The sequence below is a fragment of the Cyclopterus lumpus genome, chromosome 25, assembly GCF_009769545.1.
Source record: "Cyclopterus lumpus isolate fCycLum1 chromosome 25, fCycLum1.pri, whole genome shotgun sequence".
Taxonomy (NCBI): domain Eukaryota; kingdom Metazoa; phylum Chordata; class Actinopteri; order Perciformes; family Cyclopteridae; genus Cyclopterus; species Cyclopterus lumpus.
This window is the reverse complement of record NC_046990.1, coordinates 9,786,840-9,809,608: the sequence shown is the minus strand read 5'-3', so window position 1 is coordinate 9,809,608 and position 22,769 is coordinate 9,786,840. Positions and strand designations below refer to the sequence as shown.

At 47.2% G+C, this 22,769-nt stretch overlaps 1 protein-coding gene across 1 annotated transcript in view; it reads left to right on the top strand.

The window, feature by feature from the left end:
• LOC117728254 (nuclear factor of activated T-cells, cytoplasmic 1-like) overlaps nt 1-22,769 on the top strand; it is a 53,987-nt gene that overhangs the window by 9,339 nt on the left and 21,879 nt on the right. The window contains exons 4-8 of the mRNA XM_034529061.1: nt 4,949-5,151; nt 7,252-7,424; nt 8,371-8,511; nt 17,041-17,096; nt 19,020-19,152. Coding sequence (XP_034384952.1) covers nt 4,949-5,151; nt 7,252-7,424; nt 8,371-8,511; nt 17,041-17,096; nt 19,020-19,152 — 706 coding nt within the window. The remainder of the gene's footprint in view (nt 1-4,948; nt 5,152-7,251; nt 7,425-8,370; nt 8,512-17,040; nt 17,097-19,019; nt 19,153-22,769) is intronic.

Here is a 22,769-nt window from a genome sequence, read left to right as displayed (position 1 = left end):
TTAAACCTATCGCACGGCGGCGCAAGCAAAGTCCTCCATATGGATAGTTCGTATAGGATAATGACTGGCCTATAGGGCTTTACCCCTCACGCACACACACACACACACACACACACACACACTCAGTCTCTCATTAAGTCTAAAGCAGCAACAGACATGGTTTAACTTCAACAGGATGTGGCCATCGTCCCTATTACCGTGTGCATGACTTAATACCCATCTCCCTTCCTCTGCAACTGTATGTAATGCATATCAAATTTGCCGTATGTTTCCGCCACGGCAACATGAAAGACCTCGGCGAACATGTGCTCGGGTCTTTTTTTTCCGCATGTGCGGTTTCACCTTGGGGTTCCTGGCTGCGTAATGTCTCGACGAGAAGAGAAAAAAAAGGAAAAAGAAGCACCCCCCCGATCGGCAGCATCCTATACTGTTGCTAATTGCTCGTTAAATCTACGGCCGCCTCTTATTTGATATGCAAAAGCCTCGGCGTACCCTGTAGTCCTGTTAGAGCTTAGTCAGGGCCGTTATTCGTTGCCCAAAGGGGTATTTATGCCACTTTTAAATTGTGGTTCTCCATCTGCGGGGCTTGCCTTACACTGGTATTGGGCTACCGCTAATTAACAGTTAATAGCACATGGAAAAAAAAACATTTGGGGGGCAAAATGTGCATCGTTTTCACTGGTTTGAGGTGATAACCAGTCAACCCGCAGATTTACGAAGTAAGACACTGGTGGGTAGTCGTGCGGTTGGCACTCATCCGTCCATCATCTTACGCAACTTCTCTGTAGGTTTGGGTGATACTTCCATTGGCAGGCTGTGTTGGTCACGTAGCCATTCTTTTAATGTGGAATTTGGGCCCTCGTTGGTCTAGACGTGGGCTACAGCTTGAAACTATGCCCTCAATGACATAACACCGGAGTGTCTCGCTTTAAAAAAAAAAAAGTTAGCTGCCCGGTTGCTTATAAAAAGGAGCAGCTTTCAGAGCTATATGAATACGCGGCGCATTAAAGGTTTGCATACGTCGCCTTATGCGTTCAATGTGAGGCACTGGAGACATCGGCGGGGGCAGGAGGTGTGATGGAGTAAAGTCTGGAAGGACAGACAACTTGGACGAGTGTACATTTAATTGGATACAGCAAAGGCTGGCAGTGGGACTGTCAGCACTTGAAAGGGAGGGGGGGGGGGGCTGAATCTGCTGTTGTATTTCTCCTCCCTTGCTTCAGCCCCCACCCCACCTACACACCCTCCTCTGCTGCTTCCAGTCTTCTTCTGCTTCTCCTCTCCCCTTTCTCTGCGCCACGTGGACCTCTACGAGTCATGACATTTCTCCAGGCGGTGATGAAATCACTGAGGAGGGATAGCAGGCGGCCCACTGCGGGCCTGTGGAGTTTATTCACACTCAATCTTTAGCCGGGCCAGACACATCTAATTTACCGGCAAGTCATTATTAAGCAGTGTTGAAATCCTGTCTTTGATGAGGCCCGGTGTCGGCAGCATTGAAGACACGCCCTCTGTCATTATTTGATTTTCGTTGAGTGAAGCGAAGAGAATAAAGGAGAAGAAAAAAAGGGAGATGAACGGTGGAATGTGCACGGGATGCACCCACCTCACTTTTCAGCTCGACACCCCCGTTCGTGTCCTCACCACTGACCGAGACAATACAGCTGCATACAATTACGCAATTAATGCATCATCTGCCATGTCCACAATGTTTTCACTTCAGCCTCAGCTATCAGAAATGGCTCGTGCAGAAGGCGGCCTGCGGTGGGAGGTGTAAATGGTTGTAGCTGACACAGTGGCAGAAGTTGGCACCCCTGAAACAGCTGCAAATCAAGCCCGGATTCAAAACTCGGTTTAGATTATCTCAAAATAAATATACAGTACGCGTGCCAGATAGGCTGCAGTCACAGCTCGGAAAGCTCATCTGGACAAAATTAGCTGCGCTCTGGGCCAACCTCGCAGGCTGCATTATAGACACAAATACAAAGCCGAGGTCACAGGTGTGTGTGTGTGTGTGTGTGTGTGTGTGTGTGTGTGTGTGTGTCAGCCCACACTCAAAGTTTACGACACTATATCGACCTTTCCCCCCCGTCTCATTCCCCCTTAGAGAATAAAATGAAGAAGTAAGTTGTGCGCTCCGCTTGTGGTGTGCATTTGAGGAACGCACCACAGAAGCAAAGGGGGTCTTAGGGACAGGGTCAGAGGAGCACACATGGTAAAGGCATCGGGGGAGGTCGCCCAGGGGGAACTAGACCGCCTTCCTTTGCTCGCTGGGAAGACCGGCGTCACCAGGAGGATTACCTGACCTCATTAATCACTTCCTCTCCTGCATGAGGTCACTACGGCTTTGTGCAGCCCACCGTCATCGCGCGCTACCGCAAGACGAGTGAAGGGATAAAGACACCCACCCCTGCCTCGTGCCTCTCTTGTGGGCCTCCTTACAGCCACGTGGCAGCTGATGTAATGGTTGGAGGTCACCGAGACATCCAAAGAAGCCCACTGAGGCTAAAGGGACAGACGACACGGCTTTGTAGCGCGTGCTGCCTGCGTTTTATTAAATCTTAAGGCAACGTCATGCAATTTAACGCTCCGGCGTCTCCGATTTGTACCTCATGCTCCACCGTAGCGCTCTCACGAGTCAATACACGGGTAACTGGTAGCATGTGTGGCTATGGATAATTACCACTAGTGACACCATAAGTAAAATATAACAAGCAGAGCGGGGTCTGCCGGTGAGATCAGCGCATAGATGAAGTGGTCCCTCGGGACGCCAAGACTTCAAGAAGCCCCTGACCTCGGCCTAACTCACTGATGACTAGCATGTGTGACTAGCTCGCAGGTCAAGCCAGCTGCTAGAGACACTATGTGGAGCCGAAGCGAAAAATCGGATGGTTGGAAGTGGAGATGGACAACGGCTTTAGCTTCACCGCTCCCTCTTTTGCGCTTCCGTGATATCGGAATTAAAAGCAAAGCACGATAGCCACCGTCCGCTGAGAATATTGAGACATATGGATATGCCTTCGCCATATACGCTTCTTGTTCAACATAATTAATAGTGAAGATCATCTGCCTTATCCCAAATCCAAGGGATCTGTCGCCAAGTACAGACCAAAGGCGTTTAAACGCCATGTTTATTATCAGGCCAGACAACGTTTAATACAGTATCCAGACAAATTAGCTCTCTAACCAAAGACATTAGGTGTTCATGACACCGAAGCATTAATTACTACTAATGACGTAGCTCTTCAGTCCTCCACCAATCTTCCTCACGGCCCCATCTCTGACCGCCCTCACAAAGGTGATTATAAACCCATTAATCAGATTATGTCATAGGTTACATGTGGTTTGCATTTTGTTATATGACTCAGTGTCTTAGATAAACAACAGGAGTCTTTTGTATCATCCGACGCGTCCACTGCTTTCACTCGAATGGAGCTCAAGGAAAATTGGTCAGAAGCGATGCGCTGGGGGTAATTGACCAATTTGTGGGATTTTTTTTTTTTGTTTGTTTAGATGGCCATGGCTTAGTGAGCACTGGTCTCCTGTAAGTGATCCCTCGCAGTAAATGTCATATGCGGTCAAGTAGCCACCTGGGCGGATCCAAAGAGGTCCACCTGATGAGAAGTCGGTCCTCTCGGATGTCGCTCGGCAGATGGATTTTGCAGTTTTCTTTAAGAGACTTTAAGCCCTCACTGTCGCACATTTGACCATATGACCACTTTGCGCTTCACAGAGCAAGTGTATCCTGGGAGGTCTGCAGTGCAAGACTCAGTTTCACCAGAAATCCACACTTGGTTTGCCAAATTATTCTGGTCAGAAATCACTCATGACGTATCAGTTGTCCTTCACCACACTTTGGAACCCTGCCTCGGTTTTTGAGCCATTATACACTTGGTTAAATCATCAAATAATGTTACTTTAGACACAGAAAATGATCCAGTGATGCTGAATGTAAATTTGGCAGTCAATATTTGAAGTGACGTTGACCCCAAAAAGGCAACAGTGCTTTTCAAACTACGTATGGAGCTTTTCTTCTCTTTTTTTTAAAAGATTTGATCTTTTTATTACTTGAGCGGTAGCGGCTAATGGAGGCCTTCTAGAGGAAGTGGTAGTTGTTTGAAGTGGTGGTTCTGATACAGGAGTCTCTTTCATCACAGTGGGACACAGTCTCTGAGCTTTAATGGAAATCATAATGCATGTTCATAACTGCCCAAAGGTAAAGGGCTGGATCCCATCTGCATGCCAAGCCCCACGAAGTGTTTTGGTGTTATTAAACTTAGGTGTATAGTTTGCTGAATCTGCGACTACCTATATAGACACATGTATTCTACGTTAAATGAATGTTGGTAATTGTCAGAGAAAGAATTGTTTAACACACGTGCATTTTGACTTACATTTTATGTCCACCAATTATCTTTAAGTACTGGTTGTCAATCTCTTTAGTTTCATTTTAAAGTTCAAACTTTATAGACTTTGAGCATCTCTTCTTGAGGCAGACCGGAGATGATTGACCTGGTGTCTTATTTTGTTTCTGTAAGGTCAATTTCCATGGAGTCACTTTCAACTGCTTGGCTCTTCCTACCATTTTTAAAAGATCGGTGAAGTTCTCGAAAGCCGGCCTCTCCATCAGCTTCCATGTCTCTGTAAAGAGGAGATCTCTACCCCAAAAACGTTTTTCTTCATCCACCCCTCAAGGAATGTAGCTAAAAAAAAAAAGGACAGCAAAGACCACTGAAAAAAGGTCTCCAACCCAACCAAAAAAACAAACAAAGACAAGGGGCTTATTTTTACAGCCCCTCTAGTGGTCCAGCTATCATTAAAAGCCCCTTTAACTATGAGTAGCCGATGTGCATTCAATCTCTTATTTCCTAAATGAGGGGTTGCCTGAGATGGAGGTCTTAAAAACCTGACGTTGCCTCTCACCTGGGTCTCTTTGTTCTCCCGCCAGCTTTATGGCTACATGGAAAGCGAGCCGCTCACCCTGCAGCTGTTCATAGGGACCGCAGACGACCGCCTCCTGCGACCACATGCCTTCTACCAGGTTCACCGCATCACTGGCAAAACCGTCTCCACCGCCAGCCATGAAGTCATGCAATCCAACACCAAAGTTCTGGAGATCCCTCTGCTGCCTGAAAACAACATGAGAGCCATGTGAGTGCCCTAAGACCTTCACAAGTCGCCTATCAATCTTTTGATTCCTTCTTCAAGATACTTCTTCATAAATTTCCGTTGTGGTCTGTGAGCTCAAACAGAAATGAACGGACACATTTTACTTCTTACCTCTCTTAAATACGACCTTAGTCTACCTTTAAAAACGGTTTCTAGGCTGAGGTAAATCAGCCTTGGCCTGTCTCACCCTTCCTCCAGACCTGCAGGAGGGGTCTGTGCTCAGTGAGTCCAGCTCCTGGGGCTCCATTTAGGCTCCAGTGGATTTAGTTGGACTGCGGCCCACGGCTCTGGGTTATGGATCAAACCGCTTCATCCAAAACATAGGTTACATAAGACCGTTACCTCTTACTTACATTATTTTGTAAAAAAAAATAAAAATTTAATGAATCTTTATTTTCTTGGGACATTTGTTTCATGTTTCGTTGAAATACAGGAGATTATGAATATATTTATAGGACATAAAAGCCTTCGTTTGGCTGAGCATTGGGTGATTTTTTTTCACATCCACACTGACTTACAATATCATTTCCAACAATACCGCAATATCCCTTATTTTGTATCACCCATTTGACTTAATGTCTCTCCGGGGGTTGAATACGATATTGAAAATATATTCACGGGGAAGTTTCTGTTCCTCTTTGTCGTCAGCACACAAGAAGAGGAGTGAAGGTTCACTCTTTCTCCCCTCCGACTCTCTGAAAGGTCAGAGAGAAGCCTTGAACTGTCTCTTTTCCACTGAGCTGTTTAACAGTCGTCTTGATAACGCACCATCCGTCTCGCCTCTCTCGTGCCAGCAATCATTGCTCGCTGTGTGGGATGCAGACAGTCGAGAACAGCGATCAAACTCACAGACAGTTTCAATCTGCCTTTCTTTCCTATTCGAGGGGAAATTCACCCTCATACACAAACACATACATACTTTTAAATTTAAAGTAATGCGTGTGCTTCTAGAAACTAATATCACACCGTGTGATCATAAACACACGTAAACTAATCACTTTTGGTGATGCTTATCATACGTTTTTTTTGACCGTGTCTTGCAGGCAGATTAAAAAAAAACTAGTCTAAACATTTCCTTGCTGGAGATTCATCCCGTGTTTGTTTTAGACACCACATGCACCACCCAACACTTGATAAAGAGTGAGGTAGCCCGCGTCGCATCTAATGTTCTTCTCATTTATTCAAAGTGGTCCAAACCAAAGCCAATGGGAGAAATGGACTGGTATAAAACCTGACATTTACCCTGTTCCAGGAATAGTGCCAACAAAAAAAGCTACCATGTAAAATAATAGAAGTGCCAAACCCTATCCCATTCGTATTCGCTCACTTTTCTTTCTTTTTTTTTTTTTTTTTTACCAGCCACACTAGTTTTTATTTAAATTCATGAAAGGCCATGTCTGAAAATTAATGCCTTTTTTTCCACTAAGAAAAGGGAAAGTAAATTCACCCCTTTCCCTTCCAAAATGTTGAAATGAAATAAAGACAGACAGCTCAAAAAAAAAGAGTCTAACGCCACACGTGGCAATGATTAACAGAGGTTCTTTTTTTTTTTTTTTTAACCCTAAACATATGAAGCGTAAGGCTCCGATGGTGTGAAGGGACCGGAGAGGCTCGGTGCGCTCAGATAGCAATAAAGTGACTTTGTGTATAGCGGCTGCAGCTGATTTGAATGGCGCGCTCATGGTCCCGAGGATTCCTCCAGAGGGCTGCTAATTCTTGGACCACCGTGACCCTTTAAAACTGTGATGTGAAGTCATTAATGTCCAACTCGGTCTTTGATGACATGCTGTATTAATATCGACACAGTGGATTTTTTTCAGTGCGTGATCTGTAACACCATTGTCGTCTCTGCTGTTCTTTAATGTGCCGCTATACTCGGCCCACCGGTGTGAACCAGCAGAGTCGTCCCATTTGACCTCTTTGTCCACACGTTTCTGTTTTAAATATCCTGCATGACAAAAACAACTTCGCTTTCCACTATTATCTTGAATATAAAATGTCATTTTTGAAACACGGTGTTGAATTCTACCCCTTCCTTCCCCCCCCCACACACACACACACACACACACACTCTTCTCCCAGAATCGACTGCGCAGGGATCCTGAAGCTGCGCAACTCGGACATCGAGCTTCGCAAAGGAGAAACGGACATCGGACGCAAGAACACGCGCGTCCGACTGGTGTTCCGTGTGCACATCAACCAGCCCAACGGCAGGACGTTGTCCCTGCAGGCTGCTTCCAACCCCATCGAATGCTGTGAGTTGCGCAGAAAATAAACTGGCTCGCCCACTTAAGCGAGAGGTGGCATCTATTGTTGTAATCCAATAAACTGAGCTGCTGCTTTATTACCTGCTGGAGCAAATTCAGTGGCCCCGCAGCCAATAAGCTGTATGTGATCAAAGCAATTTGCCAAGGCAATAAGATGTATTAAACGTGTGATGCCAGACACACGTGTCATCTATTTTAACTTCACATTTTATGACTGAATGCACACACGTTATTGTGGTGAGACTACCCCATTAGCACGGGTTCCACAAAGGTCATTTGCCAGCTTCCAGTTTTTGGCACGGTTGAATGAGCGCATTGAAAGAAACCTCTTGTTTCTTTGTCATTCATTTTTGTATAAAGGTGTGCCAATTAAAGTCCAGAGTTGAGAGGGCATTATAATGTATAGTCAAATGTAGCTGGTTCATCATTACTAAGAAGGTTTTATTCTGCGAATTTAAGATTTCGTGAGCGCTTTGGTGAGTTCCCATTTAAAAGTCGATGCAGCGGGATAATAGATTTCAAATGTATGTGCTTATGAACATATGTGACTGGCTGTGAATCCGATCGCCCAATCACAGCGGCTGAAGCTGACTCGCTAGCCACAGTTACAGAAAACAGGTGGTTGGCGATAGGCCTCTCAATGGAAAATAGTGACTTCAGGCTCACATCACGATGATGTTGTTTTGATCAGTCGTCCGACCTTTTCCGATGTCATTTAAAGTGCAGCAGTTGGCCGAAAAAAACCTCCTCGCGAGACGGTCATGAAATCATCATAATAAAGTTGATAAGTCTGTTTCTACTGCCGTCTAACTGGCTGCGTGCCGTCCTCGTGCTTCTTGGAGTGGATGAAGATCGCCCAGTGAGCTTATGTGTGCTGACACACACACACACACACACACACACACTGTATTGACATGTGTGTCCCCTCCCGCAGCCCAGCGCTCAGCTCAGGAGCTTCCGTTGGTGGAGAAGCAGAGTGTGGATAGTTACCCTGCCACCGGAGGCAAAATGATGCTCCTGAGTGGCCTCAACTTCCTCCCCGACTCCAAGGTGGTGTTCGTGGAGAAGGCCCAGGGTAAGCTGCCGTCACCAGGCCATGTCCACCGCCTCTCGATACCTCTTCTTTTTTCGAATGTCTCTCTCTCCCTCCGTCCCATTTCCTCCGTCTCTCCTCCCGTCAAAATAGAGCAGGCCCCCGCCAGAGAGCCACATGTGGTGTGCGTTAAGCCACTATATTTTTAACCAATGCCTATTTACATTTGCTGAAGTTTCCATTGCCTGTTTCGCTGGTGCTCGCCACAAGTTAAGGAATGAATCACAACCGGGGCATGTGCAACGTCTCTTTCTCTCACTTTCCCTCGCTCCTCTCCCTCCCCGACTCCCTTGCTTTTTTGACATCTAACCGCCTCGCTCACTCTCACTATACCGTGGCTCCTTCTTCCTCTCCCATTCTGCCGGATACTCACGGTGCAGCGCAACGTTGCAAGCGAATGATTGTTTCCTCTATTGCACCCACTAAATCGAAGCAAAGGCCACGTCGAAACACAATGTGGATGAGCAACAAGTATGTGGGAGGCATCGGCGATAATATCCACCAAATTGATGAAGCGTTGATGTCATAATTTCCTGGGAAGAATAATTGAAATTTTGTTTTTCCTCTTTCAAGGTCATAAAGAGGTTTTTGGTCAGGGCAGTGAAATAAAAAGACGGACAAAACATCCCCCTAATATCAGAAGATAACCTAAGTGAAAATAATAAATGTCCTTCAGTGACTTTCAAAATAAGACGAGCTAAAGCACTCGCACACTCCTGAGCGCCTTAAAGGGGTTCAGGGGTAGGTGGAGACGGGGTGAGGGGAGGTGGATGAACTTGGTAATGTGGGGGTCTCCCTCCTCCTGGCTTTATTTAGTCATGGAGGGGGATCCCCTGGAGAGGAAAGCCCATACGTACACAACACCTCCGCCTCTCCACTCCCTGCTATTTGAGATTCATGACCCCTTCAAGGTTGTGTCACCCTTTTCTTCACCCCCCCCCCCCCCCCCTGCCGCCGCCACCAGCCGCCTACTGTGGGCTCTCCGTTTCCTCTTATTCTCTCCTTTCACTGCCTGGTCCTCCAATTCTTCGTACCTCTATCCTCGATACCCGTTAAAGACATTAGCCGGCGTGGAGCTCTGTGCTCGCGGGATCCCCCCCACACTCGCGCCTGCCATCGACATTTCAGTGGTTTGTTTTTCGTCTCTGTGGTGAGAGAGAGAGAGAGAGAGAGAGAGAGATATAGATATAGAGAGAGAGAGAGAGAGAGAGAGAGAGAGAGATCGAAAGATTGGTTGTCTGTCTGCTACTTAGTCTGCTTTTATGTAAACGTTAATGACCCACCACTTCCAGGGTCTCCGAAGTCAAAAAGCCCATTACAGACAGAGCAACACACTACACACATGCACACGCACACTGGAATGCGTACATCACTCACTAATGGCAACTATCTACGAGCAAGTATGAGTGTGGAAAAGTACTTATCTCCCAAATATACTGCAAAATATTGTCTTTTGGCATTTTAATCAGAGAATCCCGCTGTTTCATGATGGTTTCTCAGACCTAGCATTCCTCTTGTTGATTTAGAAGGACCAGACTGGAATGAGGGGGGGGGGGGGGGGGGGGGGGGGGGGGGGGGGGGGGGGGGGGGGGGAATGGGGGGAATGGGGGGGGGAGGGGATGAAAAAGAAGAAGCCAATAAAATTGTAATTATATTACTTTGGTCCTATTTTCCTTTGGAAAAGTTCCTGACTAAATGGACCCGTGAAATACGGAGCATTGCGCCGCAGTGATTGCAACTCGCAGACATGTGCTTCTACACACCACACACACACACACACACACACACACACACACACACACAGTGGGACACGCACACGCGCAAGCTTTTTTGTACGGCACGACGCCAATCACTTCTTTTGCCACAGCGGTGACAGCCGTTGCTGTTGCTGCCATTAAAGATCAGGACGGCTGCTCATTTTCCAAAATTGACTCCAATAAACACCTCCCAGAAAATTCCACAAATCCTGAGGCGCAAGGGACGGTTTTCAAGTGTCCCGATCCAAGTCTTGTCGATGTTTGAATCACCGAGGTTGAGTCAGAGGGAGATCACACACAGCACAAGAGCCTATTAGACAAATGAGACAGCCATGAATCATAAATACATGTATTTCTTTAACTGTTTCCATTTGCTTTCACACACTCAGGGATGTAGCTGCTTTTAGCAGAAACATACCCAGATGGCTGTTTTGGAATCGGCTGCTTTGAAAACAACAGGAGCAGATGCCAATTCATTACTAGACTCTTAAATAATGGATGACATCAACATTTGAGGAGATTGTCCCATTAACAGTTTCTGGTTAAGCGGTGAGAACAGGGACGCCAGAAAAATGATGATAGAATTCATGAAAAAGCGAGAAATAAATCAATGAAACGGCAATTAGTAAACTCGATTACATCTAAAAGTAGGTTAAATTAAATGTTTAAAGTAAGATTTACTTCATTGGCCTAATATAATAATTTGGTGTGGACATAATGAATAAATAATTCCTGTCTCTTTATGGGAAAAGCGGATCGTTGGCAGATCCTTCTGAAAAAAGCTGCGTACATGTTTTCTTTGAACCGGCTGTTCAGTTAAATCCTGTCTTTCACTGCCACTTAATTCCTTCTCTCCCTCACTCACTGTTGTCGTCTGTTACTTCTACTTTTCAAATGCCACGTGCATCCCCGATGCGCCACTCTGTCACCCGCAGGGTAACTGATGCAAACGGTGTGTGTGTGTGTGTGTGTGTGTGTGTGTGTGTGTGTGTGTGTGTGTGTGTGTTTGTTGTGTACGTGGGCGCGCGCACTCTCGCTGTTTCGCCTGCGGGCCTGTTTGCGTTTGTTCAGTAGGAAGTGTTTTCAGTGAGTCATCCGCGAGGGCTTCCCCGAGGAGGGGTGAAGCGGAAAAAGGCGAGACCCTCAGAGAGATGAGAAAGAGAGGGGAGGAAGAGGACGAGGAAGAGGATGAGGGGAGGAAAACAAATAATAATAAAAGACACGGCGTCCTTAGTAGTCCCGACGTCGGGGAGTAAAAGTGGTCACATGCTGCCCACATGTTGACTTGTTTAGTGAACGAATGCCAGGAGGAGGGCCATGTGACTTGTGTACAGTAAATACACTTTATGTATTCCTTCAATGGATGAATCAATACAGCTGCTCTCCCGAGTTCATCACAGACCACACATACAGAGAGAGACTGTATTAGCTGGATAATGATAGACTCGAGAAAGTCTCGAGTCCACATTTTTGTTTCCGCTGTAATGTAAACATTCTTTTTCAACGGTAATTATTGTTGACATCTATTTTTTTAATAGGCCGTATCTTTTTTTTTTTTCTTCTTCTTCTTTCTCTGAGGTGGAGAGTTGCACCTAGCCACAATGTGGGTGATTTATGAAACTTTCCTTTTTCGTCCTTGTTTTTATTATCATGTGTGTGTGTGTGTGTGTGTGTGTGTGTGTGTGTGTGTGTGTTGCGGTCGTGTCAGTGTTTCGCTTTGCCCCAAAAACGCTCTTTTGGCACAGGGGTTGGAGGACATACCTGGCGCACCTATTGCAGTGTGCGTTCTGGCTCGCCCCGCTTTCCATGGATGGAATGAGTGCTGGAGGCAGGGAAAAGAGAGACAGACAGAGGGAGAGAGGGCTGGGGAAAGCCTACACTCTGACTCACAGGGCCGGTAAGGGAATTCCCTGGTGAGCTGGATGGTTTTTACATCTGGTCGGATTGGAGCGTTGCCTGGAGCTCGGCAGCACCACACACACACACACACACACACACACACACACACACACACACACACGCCTGGACTGCAGCAGGGAGAAGTCTGGTCTTCTCCACCTCTGCTTCTGGCTGGTCGAGCTGGTCGAACAGCCAAGACTAAGAGAAGTCTGAGCTACAGTTTAATCCGTAACATCAGGACAGAAGAGTCCACAGCAGTACCGCCTGAACCATTTGGGTCCTCCTTTCCAATTCGAGGAACGCAGGCCTCACTGTCTGCGACACTGTTGGAGTTCATTCATAGGCTGTTTATACTTGGTTGAACACTTCTAGCGTGGACAAGTACAAACACCAGACTAATCGGTCGATGTATTGTACTTCTAGCGGTATGTCTAGACTGCCCTTTGGCTTCAGGCTGGGATAACCTGCATAATAATCATGACTCCCAATTTGATGGCAGTGTAAGGTCAGCCTCCACCCCTGCTGCAGGCTAGAGATTAGAGGAGCGTGAGTTACAGTTTCCTGTCTAATTAGGACGGTATACTGCACCAAAATCAATGATTATGTGTAATAATTGTAGTTCCAAGAGGAGCCCTCTAACAGAGCTGGAGGGAATTCACCTCTCATGCTCCTTTGCCATCCCACATAAAGCATAGATTAACTACTGCGGGTCCAAAGCTGTGTGGATGGGTCGCTACCCCAAAAGGGGCGAACCGTGACGTACAGTATTGGAGGGTTTACCTGGAAGGCGAGCGGACCGAAGGGTCGAGACGGCTATTAATCAGCTGCGAGCGCCACATGAGAGCAGTGTTGAGCTCGATTGGCTAGCTTGGCCCGTATTATACACATTGAGAAATAGTACTGACGGTTTGCCTCTCAAAGCCTCTGGCTCATTCAAATGTATTTCTTTCATGGCGTTAGGTTTCATCAGCGTCAGCCCAGTGGACCATCGTGGAATCCCGTTGTTTTTAGCACGTCCATACTTCAAAGGGATCGTGCCAGTGCCAGAAAGACGTCGAGGTCGTCCTGTGGCCTCCACCCTTTCTTCAAACTTCTCTGAACATGTCGTAGCTACAGAAGGGGTTCAGATCAGAGAGAGACAATTGTTTCCACTTGCCTTTCTGGGCCAGGGCTGAAAAAAAAAAGAATAAGTATAGTTATACATCTCGATAAAAACATCGCTCAGTGCACGGCACTCCGGGTTCACTTTGTCTGCAGATAGTTCAGAGCAGCTAACCAGCTGCAACTCTGCTGGCAGCTAACAGTGTTTAACTGAGGGGGAACCGTGGGGCGCTTCCACAACGACGCCATCGGTATCAGCTGTAACCGGCGTCCATGAGGTAGCCACATGCACTAAAAGGCATGCGCACAGAGAAGCTCGGGAATAACAGCCCACACAGAGATAGACATTACTCCATTATATATTTGTTAACTGCTATATTAATGACCTGAATGTTGTATAGAGCACCCTTGAAGAGACCCTGCACAAAAAAACAGACCTATACCTTCAGTATAGTGTGCAACCGACCTTGATGGCTTCCACGTGGACACACATATTATACAAATGTAAATGTATGGATGATGTTCCAGCCATCCCTCTCTAGTCTACAGCTCTTTTTCAGACTCATTGCCACACAGCTGGAGTCTTGATAAAAGGGAAAAAGGGTCCGTCTCCACTGGCCTCCTCAGCCTGCACCCCACGGGTCAAGTCAGCTCACGCTTTCCCTGTTTTACACCCAGAATAACTCACTTCCTGACTATAAACCCATCACGGATTCTACTGTCAGGTCTTGATTTATACGGAAGCCTCTCAATTTGAAGCAGCCCCACATTTCTCCAGTTTCACCACTTTGGAGATTGGCAGAGGTCAGGTGCTTCAGAAGGGAAAAGCAGCTGCGCCTCTGGGATCATTCATGGTGGGGACCCTTTTTTTGTTGGCCTTTTGGCATCGCTCCTCATTGGACAACAAAGTAATTGATGTGAAAATATGTGTAAAACTACTGAAGTATTTTCCATCTGGGTAGCAACAGCAGAACGGCACTAACGGCGGAATATAAACTCGATGTCAGTAAACAGGGAAGAGAGAAAAATACTCTCTGGAAAAGAGACATCGGGCTCCCGTCGCTGCAAAATACATCTGGGTTGTTTCACGAAAAAAAAAAAAAAAAACCTCAGAAATTAAGAATGTGAATCATATTTTCCATTCTCAAAAACTATTCTCTTTAGTCAGTGGAAGTTGTTGTGCATTACACAACACTTTCTTACCTGTGGAAAGCCAAAAAGGTCATTATGAGGACAGAGATGCTCTTACTCTTGGCTATCTTTAGCTTTGGTGAACCCAAGGAATATGATTTGCCTACAAATATAGTTGGTGCCTTTTTGATGACCCCCAGATGGAGGACACACATCTTTATCATAACGTTAAGGCCATGAAACGAGAGGATTTGACCATGTACACAACATTATGCGTTGTCAAGAATTGGAAGAAGACGCCTTACCCTGCAAGCAGACTAATTTGTCTGGTGACGAGTGTGTGCTGTCCTGGTTCTCTTGTGTAGGTGTTTTGTCTTTGTGGATATCGAGTGAGTCACGTAGAGCAATAAGCAGATGGATTACCTTTCGAGAGACAGTGTTTCTACTTGCCTGTGAGTCTCCGGGACTCATCCCCCATATTGTATGTGCTGTCCAACTCTTATCATACAAGTCGCGGGCCAGAACAAAAGGTAGAGGATACCGTGGCTTCGTGTGGGTGGAGGCTGCGTGAAGGCGGAGGTGTTGTCGGGAACAGAAGCATTTTGCAGATGTTGCAGGGAAGAAGGAGTGAACGGAAAAGTCCTGGGGTTATCAGTCGTACGGCACGCTCTCCGAATCGCAAAAGGTGTGCCACATGTGGCTCCGTCCTAGTTCCTGTCCCCGTTTCAGATCCGCTGACGTTCTGACGGAGGTTCGGAGGAACAAAGTGGCAAGATCGAGAAGAAAAGTGGAGGGAGTGGAAGGACGAGAAAAAAGTTTGAAAAACATGTTTACTCGTGGAGGTTGGGATTGACGTTCGTGGTCTAAGGTTTCCCTTCTTGGAGTGTCTCCCAGAGCGGAGGCGGGTGAGATTCCCCCCCCCCTTTGGTTCCCCTAGACGTAACATGAGGAACGCTCATCTCTGTTTGTCTCTGTCTCTCTGCCTTTCACTGACCTTCTCCCTGTCTGTGCTCACTCTAATTGCCCTCCCATACCCTGAGCCACTTTGCAGCCTCTCGTTCTTTTTTCGGCCTATCAATCACGAGGAACACAATTGTGCAATTTGCGGTGCCCTCGCGGCAGTACCATAGGACCCCCGCTTCTATTCCCATCCACGTCATCTCCGTTACAGCCGAAGGCACATTTCTCCATATGTACCTCTGATTTCCCCGAGTTCAAATAGAAAACCCTTATCTGATCCAGCCGCCGTCTGTTTTTCTCCTTCCCTGAGTTTTAATATGGCCATTTTTGGAAAGCGATATCTCTTGATGTTCACCCTCTGAATAGTAAAGCTGACCACCAGCCCCCACTACCACAGCTCACCAATAATAAACCAACCGTGGCTGGGATCTTTTATCCTTTCACTTGCTGCATGATGTGAAAAACATCATTCTTAAGACAATGGGTTTCACATATTCCAGAGCTGCTGGACTTCTGCTATCAGTTCTTTGGAAACCAACTGATTGTCTTATCTGATGGCTTCCTGTCCCAGAAGCGAAGCCCAGCTCACAGTGCCCATAGTATTGCCTCGCATGGCGTGCCACTGACACACAGACTGTTCTGTGTCACGTCTATTTCTGACGGCCCTAATGAGTCATCGGGTTGTGAAGAAAAAAAAGGAAGCAAAGAAATGCAGTGTGGTCGGTGCTGATTGCCCAAGCAGAGCCCCGAGAGTCTTGTCCGCTAAGGTGTGGCATGAAATCACGGAGAAAAAACCCCCAAAAGAATGTGAGCTGAGCTTCTGCAGGCTTCCAACAGCTGCAGTAGCTCACAGGCCTTTTATTGCATGGCAGCAAGGGGAACCTCCTTACCACAACAAGACGGAGATGAGAAGAAAGAGAAGAAAGAAAAGAGCGGAGCTAAGAATAGAAATCAGGGAGGAGGATAGAAGAAGAACAAAAAAATCTAATCAAGGATTTAATGAAGGGATTAAAAATAGTGACACATTTAATGGAGATGGAAACTGAGTAAGAAAGTGGGCGTTGCCAGTTGAAGATCTGACCCGGGGCTGAAGTTAATGCTGAACTGAATTTTTGTGTACAATATTGACAAATTTCCTAGCATAAAACCTAGAACTATATATCTCCCCTTTGTTTTGTCTGAGAGCGACAGGTTTTCAATGTTCTTTTCCCTTTTTTTTTTTAGAGATCTAAATTGGATTGTTTTTTTTTTTAGGACACACCCTGGCAATAACAAAGTAGTATAGACCCAAAAAACCCGAATTGATAAAGAATAAAAAATAGAAAAACATATGAATACCGGTAGATATTTGACAAAAGAAATACATACGGAAGGAGATAGGATAAATGTGGGAACAACATTTTTTTAATTTTCAAAAAGTTGAAACCAGCCAAATGGATTAATGGCTTTTAATCAATTACCAAATTATTGACGAATTGTTGAATCAGCTAATTAAATCATGGCACTGAGCAACAGGGACACACACCTAATCCCCTAACCCAACGGCAGAGCACACATCTCTTCACTGATCACATCTGCAAGTTACAGCCACCCTCCATCCAAGTTCTTTCTTGTTCGTGGCATGACACTAAATGTATATATTTTGTATTCTTTTTGCCAATAGATGGGCACCATCTGTGGGAGACAGAAGCCAAAGTTGACAAGGACTCCGTCAAAAATGTGAGTGCGCCTCAAAGACTCGTTGGTAACGCTCTTCAGTCCCACCCTCCCTCGACACTTTCCCCTTTTCCTCATCTGTCCCCTTTAATGATGTAACCTTTGCTCAGGCATTACAAGTTGCGACATATGAATATGATTAGCCCATGCAATCCTGAATGGAATTTTCACAAAATCTCTCGACCCTTACGGAGTAAACACGAGACAAAACAAAAACGCACACACACACACACACACACACACACACACACACACACACGCCACAGTCCTCCCACCGTGGCCAGACGTTTAGCTGCGCTGTGGTGAAACGGACTTGAACACCCGCTTTTTACCTGCTGCTGCTTTTCACGAGAGCCGTAATGAGAAAATAAACCAGTCCAGTTGTTTCACTGAGGCTCAGCCACACATTGGGAGTTGTGTTAATACGAACCGGGGGGGGGGGGGGGGGGGGGGGGCGAAGCGAGTGTTGTTCTACGTGTCACCGTTCGCGCTCTGGAATCAATCAGGACTCCAGTGTGGAGAGGAGAGTACAGGATCTGCGAAAGCGTGCTCGCGTGTGCGTGATGACAGTGTGTGTTTTGCATTGCCGAGGCCTTTCATCGGCGACCCCCCCCCACCCCCCCCCCCCCCCCCCCCTCCCCCCCACCCCCCTTTCATTTGTGTAAACTAACCAAGGCAATTTACACTCACACGGGGTCTGAAATAACCCACACGCCTCTAAATGCTGCAACTTGAGGGTGTTTTTCTTCTTCTTGTTGTTGTTGTTGTTGCTATTTCACTCAGGTAAATTACTTTGGTTGCGTCAGGAGGGTAAATATGGACTGATGTCTAATTGGCCTGTAGGGCTGCTCATGCGCCATGGCCGGGGTCCCAGATGTTGGAAAATTAGCGGGGCGTGCAAGGCTCGGCCGGGGGCGGCGGGGGCGGCGAGGTCGATGAAAGACAGATACTAATGCGTGTTTATTTGTAGATCTAACAAACAAGCGAGAGACGGCAAGAGGTGCCCTGGCCTTCCTCTTATGTCAGTTGCCACCAGACGACCCTAAAGTGCTCCAGACTGCCTGCCCGACAGTGTTTTTATTGCCTTCCAGAGCGTGCTAGCTTTCACTGGTTCGGATGGAGAGGGGAAAAGCCATGCGCGCGCACACACACATACACACACACACACACACACACACACACACTGAACACACTCAATAAGCCACCTGCATGTCTTCTTTGTCGTCATCTGGAGGGCAGACAGAGGGCCTTCCCTCACCCCATCCACAGCGATGACCTACAGAAAGCCTGCTTCCTGTCATTCTGGCCTGTTTGCACCCCGACGAGAGTGACAGCAGGAATTAGGCACAAAAAAACGCAGACAAATTCCCTCCATGTTCCCCTGTCAGAGAGACAGCAGTCGCAAGTTCACATCCGCCCAGACTTGCCGAGGTCTGGCCTGGGGGGGGGGGACAGACAGGCGAGCCTCTCCACAGGGAGGCATGGCTGTGCAAACAAAATACGCCCGAGCCACCTCTCTCCTCTCGTGCTGGACAAACGCCAAAAAGCCCAAACACCAAAAAGCCAAAACTCAAAAAGCCCTGGGGGGGGTTTTCCCTCAGAACCAAACCCGGGCACCGGACCAGCCTCCTGGGCGCTGCTGCCGCGGCTACACAGTCCAGACGAGCTCATTCAGATCAGTTCCCAGTCCAGCCCCTTGAAACCAGTACCCCTAAATGAAGTCAAATAAACACAGCCGTTGATTAATAGGCTGCAGGAAGTTGCACTGCAAACTCAGAGTTGGGGTGTGTTGGGGGGTGTGGGGTGTGGGCGGGGGGAGTGAAATCTGATGTGTAAATACAAGCTGATGAATGTTATTTTTTTTGATGGCCAGCTGTCTTAACTCATGAAGTTGAAACGTCTCACGGTATCTTGTTTGTAATTTAGAGTACTGTTGTTGTGGAGATCCCGCCGTACAGGAACCAGAGAATATCCAGCCCGGTGCAGGTTAACTTCTACGTCTGCAACGGCAAGAGGAAGAGGAGCCAGTACCAGCGCTTCACCTACCTGCCTCCTAACGGTAATCATCAGAAATATTGATTTCGCTACTTGTGCTGCACATATCACACATATAGAGTATTTCTCCAGGTCAGTCCGCTGTATTTTTATCGCGGCAGGCAACATGCCATGGGAAAATGTGGGGCCTTTCTTTTTTTTTTTCGGGGGGGGGGGGGGGGGGGGAGTTTTTTTGGACGTTACACCTGGTACCGCTTGTGCCGTGAGCCCCGTGAGTGAGCGCAGGAGATGTGAGGTGTGTTTACTCAGGAGTGAGACGGCGTTCCCCAGCGATGAGGTGTACCTGCTGAGTGACAGAGCCTCCGAGCGCTGTTGATGAAGAGAAGTCAATCCCCCCCCCTCCCCTCACAAAAATGCCCACACACACACACACACGCACACACACACACACACACAAATGCATCTACCAGGCAGTGCTTTGCCCTGTCCTTCATGTAGCAACCTGAAAACCCAGGAATCCCTCTCTCCCTGTGCTCATCACGTGTCCCTGGCCTCACTCAGTGTTTACAGATGGCTTTCACGTCGGAATTCGGAGAATGTATCGCCGAGAGTTTAGAGAAGAGTTCAGCTCTCGACTCTTCCCAACGGGGGCCCGCAGGTGAACTGTCGGCCTTTCGGTCGTCACTTTCAATACTTGTTTATTGCGTCTTTTATGTGTTCAGAGGAGGTTGACGAGTCGCGCCCCGCTCTCCTTTCAGAGGAACAATGCCTCACATTTACAGGGCCCGGAGTCCCTTTCCAATGTCGGCTTTTCGAGCAATAGTTTCTTCGAGGATTCCAACCAGCAACCTCACCTTTGACGAGACCTGCGTCCACTCGATCCAAAAAAACCACCAAAAAAAAACAATGTTCCCTCGCATTCATCGATCAGCTGTCTAATGGGTCTAATGCTGCTGGGAGAACTTGCATTGTAAGTTAACGCGATGTGACATTTAGATTATCAGCAGATGTGTTTATGGCCACGGGAGATAAGTGTTTGGGCTTTTTGTTGGACCAGGCTCTGAGAGAAGGTTGAGCAAGGCCCGTATTTGGAGATGCCTGATTATATGACGAGCGAGTTCATTGTGGGTAACTGGACCAGCGTCGGGGCTGACGAACGGTGTCCTTGTATAGCAGATCCATTTCACAAACTGTACTTGGGAGAGGGAAGGGCGGAGATGTAGAGGCTTATCAGCCTCCGCTACGCATCTCTAAGTCATTTCCCTGAGCATAAACACGGCTCTAATTAAAAGATGACTTGTTGTGCTCTCTCTTTTGTTGCCAAGTAAACCACAAGTACAGTGTGGACCACACAAGCGGGGCCAATGTCTTCTCTGAGGAGCGTAATTAACTCACAAGTGTTACAGCCAAAAGGGGGCCTCAGATCGCATGCTATTGAGCTCTATTTGGAGATCTTTTGAAAGCCCACATTGAAATGGATAACATTTGTAAAAACAACTATTCCATATTTCAATCAGAGAGGGAATCTAGAGTGTGATATTGCAACCGTGCTGGATGATTTCATTGAGGGGAAAAAACTCACATTATTGACACTGAGGATACGTTGTCAATGACATTTGAATGGCTTTGAGAGCAATAGTTGTGATTAGAAAATGTAGATAGAAATATTGAATGGCAAAACATTTATTTTCTTCTTTATGATACCAGCAGCGCTCTCCTATTTAAAAAGCATTTCCAGAGAATTCTGTATAAAGGTCATAATCGGTGTACACAGACCCTCACATTGACGCTTTCAATACACATTGACGCTTTCAATACTGCAACAAAGAATGAGGTAATCCTCATGAAGCCGTTTGCTTTTGAAGGTTTCAGTCTGTGTGTGCAAGTGTGTGTGTGCGCTCGCGTGTGTGTGTGTGTGTGTGTAGGTGTGAATGTGTATGCATGTGTGTCAACACTGAGAGAAACATCCAACACTGGCCAGGTACTCGGGGTGGGCTGCGGAGGAGGACTCTTTCACACACACACACACACACGTGCACACACACACACACACACACACACACACACACACTCAGAGACAAACTGTTGTCAACACTTTTTTGCTCGCTCGTATGAAAAGACTCTTCCGGCCCGGCTGTCTCACTTCAAGCACAGTTGTGGTCACTGACGTTGTTTAGAGAGAACATTTCTTTCACACTCTGGTGTCTGCTCATCTATAAAAAGGCAAAGCCGACCCTTTAAATAGCCTCACTTGTTTGAAACTGCGGCAGGATGAAGCAAACACTCTGGGACACAGATGCTAGTGAAAAAAACACCTTTTATTTTCCATTCAGGTCATGTGACCACCTTGTTGTTCTTTAATGCAAATGCCGCCGGCACCCATAGCTGTGGCTTTAACACCGATGCCTAGTTTCACTATGCCGTGTGTTCCCCTCAAATGAGAAGATGACTTCAGTGGAGACTGTATTGTTTTCACACGTGAAATCAGATCCTCATCGTCTGTCGACCTCGCCCCCCCCCCCCCCCCCCCCCCCCCCCCCCCCGTCCCTCCCCGTCTCCAAAACGTGCAAAATGAAGAACATATTATCAGACGCAGCCTGCTCTTACTCTCGCTGACAGGCCAAGATATGCCTCAGTGCTTTGAGTGGAGGGGTTGCTGTGGACCTGTTGATGCATTGGGAATGTTAAAGCATGGGTTAGAGACGCTCAGAAACAGCCTCTTTGAAATGTGTCTTTAGCACTGTGCAGCATGTCAGCGAGCACACGGGCTCGAATGTCTTCCAGTCGGGCTTCAAAGGGGAAAAAAAAGTCACGTATTCAAATGAAAACGCGTAGAAAGAAACGCGTAAAAAGCCGATCGTGAGAAATCAGCCGATCGCATATCTTTTTTTGTTTTTGGAACACGAGCGAAAGCGGCCTTCAGCTGTTGATTAACACCGTTAACCCATTACAAGCGTCCTCGTCTGGTTCCCGGTGATGAGTCCCCTCTTTTCCATGCTCCCACCTTCGAGGACGTGACGTGACGCTCTTCAAATAACAATTTCTTCTTCTTTTTTTTTTTGCACCAATCACATTAAACAGGAAACGGCCTCCAAAAAAAAAGATTCCTCTGTAAAGTTCTATTCTTAAGGCAAACGGGTGCCGACACTCCCTCCGCCGCGTTGTTGGTTTGTGTGGTTTGGAGCTGGAAGGGAGGAACGTCAGAAGCACGTCGTATGACACGGACAGGAAAAGTTAATGAACCACACATTGTTCTTTTTCTTCTTTTTTTTTCACGTGTAAATATTTGCACATGTCATGCCACCGCTGAACTGCGTCTGTCATGTCTAGGGCGTTGGTGCTTCGTCAGACATACCTGCAGCACACGTGGGCCAGCAGTGTGCAGGGTGACCAGATTGCCTCCACAGTGGGACATGGGGCACCAGGTACCTTTGGGAGTGAACTACCACCTGCTCCACGTCGAGTGTCGCTGCAGCTTGTGCCCCCCCCCCCCCCCCCCCCCCCCCCCTCCCCCCCCACCACCTTCACTTTTAGAACACGATGACTTCAGCATTTCTGCAACACGACACATTTTTTTATTTTTGCTTTCTGCGCAGTGGTCCGACATCGTCACAGCCCAACCAACCGCCCCACCCACACACACACACACACACACACACACACACACACACACATACACAC